The 6,413-nt window shown below is 43.1% G+C and overlaps 1 protein-coding gene across 1 annotated transcript; it reads right to left on the bottom strand.

Annotated features, from left to right (window-relative positions):
- Positions 1 to 28: 28 nt before the first annotated feature.
- LOC117960541 lies at positions 29 to 6,317 on the bottom strand. Its single transcript, XM_034898484.1, has 4 exons — positions 6,124 to 6,317; positions 5,850 to 6,033; positions 812 to 4,335; positions 29 to 728 (listed from the first exon to the last, which is right to left on the bottom strand). Exons 1-3 carry the CDS (start codon positions 6,315 to 6,317, stop codon positions 1,051 to 1,053), a joined length of 3,663 nt encoding a protein of 1,220 aa, XP_034754375.1. The 3' UTR covers positions 29 to 728; positions 812 to 1,050.
- Between the last annotated feature and the right edge of the window lie 96 nt (positions 6,318 to 6,413).

Raw genomic sequence — 6,413 nt, 5'->3', positions numbered from 1 at the left:
TTGTTTTGAAGGTGCAGTGGTCACTTGTAGCAAACTGGCAGGGCAAGAGTGGGTGCTACCGGGTGGGATGAGGTCTTCCTCAAACCCAGCTCATCGGTCTCTGGGTTAGAGGTCTGCAGGGCTCGATGGATCTCCAGCTTCCTCCTCCACTGGAAACACAAGGCTGTAGCCTCTGCACCATCTGAGTTTGGCTCAGGCTGCTTCAAACCCTGGGACAAGAGTAATTTTGCAGCTTTAATGGCCTAGGAAACAATTCACATAACATAGTTTAAGCTGTATCATATCACTAGTACATGATGGAGAAGACCTTGTATCATTACAGAATTGTTTTTGATGTTAGATTTACTGTAATGCAGGCTGTCTCTGCAGCATGGACCCCACGCAAGACGGTCTGGAGTAGATTTTGTGTGTTCTTCACCAGGATCTCATCAGATGATTTGCACCCAGGTGTTACAGCATTGACACTAAGTAAACATGAAGAACATATGTCTCATTACCTTTACGTGTTGTCTAGCTTAGTTTCTAGTTTGTGATTTATGTCTATGCTTATCTGACCTGGAGATGATGTTGAGCTGGTTGGTAATGGTGAGAATCTGCTCCACTATGAGGGAGAGTTCAACCGTACACTGTTTATCCAGGCAGTGGTTGGCAATAACTCTGATAAACTGAGTTACTGACTGGCAGTTTGAGATAACATCTTTAGCTGCGTTGACAAATGCCTCTTTATTCTGGAAAAATAGGAATGATTTTGAACGAAGGTGCTGACAAACATAGAGATCAAGTCAGTTAAGTGCTCTCTGGTGGTCCTTACCGGTATTGGGCCTCTCTTCCTCAAGTACTGAGTCATGTAAAATAGTGTGTCAGCCATCTTCCTGGTCACCTGGACAATTCGGTTGTCCTGCGGATCCCAGCTGTCACTTTCTTGCTTTAAAAAAAGCGAAGTGTAGGTCAGCGAAGGAGCATCTTTGTATGCGCAAGACAGGACACCATCCTACAAAGAAAAATAGGGATGTCATTTTTGAGAAATGAAGGAAACACTAATTGTGTTAATCATGAGATACCTACGTATTTTTCCATATTTCCAGGTCCATATTTGGCAACAGGTGCCATGTTCACATTTAGTTCTGCAGCATCTGTGTTGCCTTTCTGCCAAGGTGTCATTGCCTTGGGAAATTCCACTTCTTTGACGTTAGATGGGACTGTAGCCAACACTTCTTTGATATACTCAGGTCTTCTGCCCTGTAGACCGGCCATGATGTGCTCTTTAGTCTCTAGGTGAATCCCATCCTGCTTCCTGATCTCCTCCACCACATAGTGAGCTTTGGCTGACCAGCACTGTACCTGCACATCCAGACTGAGTGTGTCACAAATGTAGTGAGTCTCTATCATGAGCCTCGCCCTGCTGATTATATCTGAGATCTGAAAAGACAGGTGATCGTTGATAGACCTCAGGTTAGAACGGGCACGCGGGTCACGGATGAAGTGTAAGCAGTCCTCAACTTGTTTGGTTGCGGGTTTTACACTTTCAAAAAGTGTTTGAGCTGCATTGTCAAATTTTTGCTCGGCGTCGTCTGTGTTGTTCTTCCTAAAGTGTTCAGCAGCAAAATAAGCCATGCTGACAATATTTTGAAGTGCTGTGTCATAATCCTTATTTGCTTTGCTTAAATGGCCAGAAAGCACTCTCATTTTAATCAAAAGATTTCTCTGAAAGAATTCTGATTTTGCAAGTTGCATCACACTAAGCGTTGTGTCGAGCTCTTCGGCAGCTTTAAGATAAGCTTCAGTCAGGGTTTTTAGTTCATCCTGGTATCCTATTAACTGTTTTGATTTGTATGCACTTTTACAATTCAGGCTGGTTAGCCTTGCTGCCTCTTGAATTCGAAGCAAGTTCTCAGACAACACTGATAGCTGTTTCTGAGGGCTCAACTGGTTCATTGCAGTTGATGTTCCCAAAATCTTATCAAGTGAGTTCAGCAAAACCTGAATAGACAGGCCCCAGAGGATGCAGGGTCCCTCCAATTGGTCTACTTGTCCTTTCAATGAGGTGGAAAGGTCCACCAGATACTTTGTGTTGTTCCGGGCTTTGTTCAGCTTGTTGTGTAAAATGCTGAATGTTTCTTGACGGTCACTTTGCATGGTTAAATCAGACGATGTTAACAGCTGGACCACGTCAGCACATAAAGTCATCACTTCATTCAGTTGCTGTGTAACAGTGGCTGGCATTGTTGTCAGATTTCTTTGCAGCTCAGTGTAAACAGTATGATACCAGGTTCCAGCTACTGGCAGTAAAACCTTTCGGGTGTTGTTAATAAGATCAGTAAACTGTGTGCTGTGTTTGTAGATGCTCTCCGTGCTCATCGCTGAGCTCATCGCCGTCTCCTGAGCTGTCTGGACGAGCAGTGGAGTCAGTGACACAAGCTCTGCTCTAAAACTTTCCAACGTCTGACAATCGACCGCATCAACAATGGCCAAGGCTTCCTTTGCGGCTTGAGCGTAACAGTTTGACATCTCAAGAACACCAGTGCAGGCCTGGTTCAGTTCTGTCACATCTTTCCCTTTAGTCACAGTCACAACTTTATACAGGAGGGGTAAAAGGTCAATTTCAAGAGGCTTGTAAATCAGTTTTGGCTCATCAGAGACAGCTGGGAGCTTTAAATCATTGATGTCACATTTATGAGCCATTTCTGCTTCTGGGGTTTCCTCATCTGAGTTCTCCTCCTCCTTTTCAGTTTGGGAATCCTTCTTCATGACCTTCAAAACAGGAGAGCCTCTTTGAGCCAGGTTCAGTTCACAAGTGCCTGTGACTTGTAGACATGAAGGTGAGATTTCAGGCTGACGTGCCTCCTCTCGCAGTGGGCTCAGGAGATGTGGATGCTGTTGGCCATCCAGCCCCTTTCTGAGCACTTTGAAGTGCTGAATAGCCATCGAAACATTATCTGTAAAAGTAGAATATACCTCCACATTTAGAGTGGAACCGAAAACCATGTCTCTGAATGACTCACCCACTTTGGTTCGAGATGATTGTACCTTTTTCAGCAGGACCAGGAGGCCATTCCTGTAGATGGGGTCATCACTTCTGTCCAAGTGCCTCCTCACTGAGTGAACCACCAGCTTCATGTGACAGATAAGGTTTGTTGCATGTTGGTTAAACAGTTTGTAGTTCTGTTCTCTATATGCTGCGTCACATCCATGCTGATCATTGACAACCTCGTCAATAGCGAGACTGGTGAACTCCTTCACATCCATTACATCACTGAGAGCCTCCTGAAGCTGGCAAGTCTCCTCCTCCCATTGTTGGCACACCTCATGAAGCTTTTGGACAGTTTGCATTGAATTATCTGCCAGCTCCAGTGAAAGAGCTGCGATGCGAGCTCTAAGTCTTGTGAGGCATACTCGTGAGTTCTCCACATTCTCGAAACTCTTCGCATCAACAGCCACAGCTGAGATAAAATTAGCCACTTGGATTATTCTATCAGTGAAAGATATGAAGTCCTCAACTAGTGGCTGAATAAAGTTCAGATCCATCTCTGTAGAAGAATTTGCAACCAGGAGCTGTCTAATCAAACTTAAAAGTTCCTCCACCGTAGAAGATGCGGTCAGAAATGTGTCTAAGACTTGATAAAGTACAGTAGTCATCAAAACTTTGTCAAGCATTTGGATATGCTGCACCAACAGAGCAGTCCTCTCAAGGCCCTGCTCAGAATCATCCTTTGAGGACTTTAAAATCATTTTTATGTCCGACCAGAACTGCAGGATGTGACGACAATGACCCACCACTTTTTGTTGAAACTCTCTACGAGATGAGTTTGCAACAACCATGCAGTGAAACACAAGATCTCTCACCAGGCTGTCAAAGCCACTGCCTCGGATTGAGGTGGTGGGGGAACTAGCAAGTAGTTGCAACAGACTGTTCTTCCTCCCTGTGTAAAACCCACAAGGACCCAGTGATTCACCATGACATTCACTTTTCAGGGTTATAATAATGTCACTCACAGTACTCTGCACCTTGTCTAGAATGTACCTCTTTGCTCCCTGTGCCTGCTCGCTTGTAGGGTGTTTGATGCTTGTGCACATGGCCGTGTGCAGCATGGAGATGCACTTTCTCAGGGTCTCCAAGGAATCAAGAAGCTGTTTCATTTGTCTGGGGTCCTTTAAGGCATTTGCTCTCTCCACTGTCAGACTGTTAAGGAGAAGCAGAGCCTCAGAAAACACCTGGAACGATTTAAGTAGAGACTTGATGTCCGAGGCGGAGCCAAGCTCAGAGAGGCACTCCAAAACTCCATCAGCAGCAGCTACAACTCTCCTGACAGTAGCATCATCGTCCACTAACAGAACCTAAGAGCAGAGAGACGGATGAGGGTGCTTTTTACTGCAGTTTTTTAATTTATTTTTTAATCACACTAGTGGCATTGAACTGTGGAGGGCAATGTAGGCCTGTTAGTCCCCCATTTTGAATGAATTATTTCAACAACCATTGGATGGGTTGTCATGACAAATGGTACAAACAGTCATGGTCCCCAGTGGATGAAGCCTACTGACTTTGGTGATCCTCTGACTTTCCCTCTAGTGCCACGACAATGTTGACATGTTTGGCTCTGAGTGAAATGCTTGGACAACTGTTGGATGGATTGACTTGTAATTTGGTTTAGACATTTATGTCAGCCAAATTATTCAGCGCCAAGGTCTCATCCATCAGTCTCAGCTGTAACTTTAGGTTTAGTGCTAATTAGAAAATGTTAGCATGCTAACACACTAAGTTAGCATGCTAACATTCATGTTAGCATTGTCATTGTGAGCATGTTAGCATGCTGACATTAGTGCACAGCCTCAGGTTAAGTTGCTAGTGTTGTTAAGTTTTGTTTACATTTCACACATAATCGTCAAGGGGCAAAACAAATCAAAACCTAGTCATGCAATGATGCCAAATGTATTAGTTAAATGTAAAACCTAGAAATGAAAACTAGGTTTGTGTGCACATAAACCGAAAAACTGATGATCTGAAAAAGTTCTTTTGCCATTGTGGTGCAAAGGTACTATATAGAAATCGACTTGCATTTCATTGCGAGAGCATAATATAATAGCAATTATGGGTTTAGACAGAAGTCCCAGATCCTTTTTGAGATGTCTTCCTAAACCTTGGACAACAAAGGGAAACAAAGCTTTAATGTGCATGTGACAGTAAGAGCTTTTGTTTGCAGAACATGTGGAAATTTAAATTGCACAAATTGCTTTTTTCAAATATGATACTCTAGTGTGCTAAAATAGTTTTGGCAGATCTAGAGAGCATTTCCCATAACCAAAGAGAAAAAAGAAGTCTGTCACACATCATGTGATGTTGTGTAGAGCTTCTTATAAAGCAATACAATTTAATGACAGCAACGGAGTAGACTGTTTGGTCCTTTTTCCAGTTTCCAAGCACTAGCTGATGTAATATCCTGTCATAAATTAAAGACAGTTACAGATAATATAGCAGTCAGTAGCTAACATTAGAAAAAGTTCACTGTCCTCAACATTTGACAAAATTTAAACTGTTATTTCTAACAACACTAGATGTTTAGACCAAGGAGCATGGTTGAATAGCTGATATTTAAGTTGTAAATCTTAAAACAGCAGTTTGGCCTCTCAATGTGTTAAGTAATATTCCCTTTTAAGGAAACCTCTGGGAAAGTAAAAATAAAATGCAGCTGTGGAAGATGCAACTATTGGAACCTTTCTTTGCTTTAAATCAGTCACTGTCTGCAGCCATTCCTTCATCCTTATTTCTCTTTAATGATTAAATTGTTTTATTAAATAGTAGTAACATACTTGGAACCACGTTTTAAACTAGGAGAAGAAAAATCATACTTTACTTTGACTACTCCCAGGAAGACGTTTTGTGATGCAGTGATGAGTTCCTCTCTGTGCTCAGTCAAACTGGGCTGGATGCTGAGTTTCTGGGCTGCCAGCAGCACATGTTGTCCAGACACAGCGACTGACTCCAACAGGGACGACATCTCCATGTGTAAAACTTCATCCTCTGTGTCACTTATTTGCCTGGAAGTAAAGAGCTTGGTGTTAATCTGAAAATATGTAACAAATGTCTGTCTCTTATTTACCTCAGCAAACTTCACACTATATACGTACCTGGAGGCCACTGCTGCCAGGTTCTCAGTAGCTTTAGCCACAACCTGAGCTGCACCCTCCAGCTGGCTGAACTGCTCATGTTCCTCTGCGCTGTCACACAGCAGAACCAAGTAGCATAAATGACTTGCGATTGGTGCGACCACCTGCTCCACTGCCGCAGTCCTGATCCACCCATGATCAAACAAAGAGGACATAGTGAGCAGATTGAGTCTCCCTAGTCAAAAGAAAGTGAGCATTTGTTGTGATGTTCCTGCTGTATTCACTGTTTTAGCTGCATTAATAATTAATTG

This window comes from Etheostoma cragini, chromosome 17 (assembly GCF_013103735.1).
Source record: "Etheostoma cragini isolate CJK2018 chromosome 17, CSU_Ecrag_1.0, whole genome shotgun sequence".
Lineage (NCBI taxonomy): Eukaryota > Metazoa > Chordata > Actinopteri > Perciformes > Percidae > Etheostoma > Etheostoma cragini.
This window is presented reverse-complemented; position numbering and strand designations above follow the sequence as displayed.

Bases quoted from the DNA above. Each gene is read 5' to 3' on its own strand.
- LOC117960541 (XM_034898484.1), bottom strand. From the start codon at position 6,317: ATGTCCTCTTTGTTTGATCATGGGTGGATCAGGACTGCGGCAGTGGAG. The intron at 6,034-6,123 runs GTACGTATATAG...CTTTACTTCCAG, and splicing joins CTGGCAGCAGTGGCCTCCAG to GCAAATAAGTGACACAGAGG. The intron at 4,336-5,849 runs GTAAAGTATGAT...CTCTGCTCTTAG, and splicing joins TCTTCCTGGGAGTAGTCAAA to GTTCTGTTAGTGGACGATGA.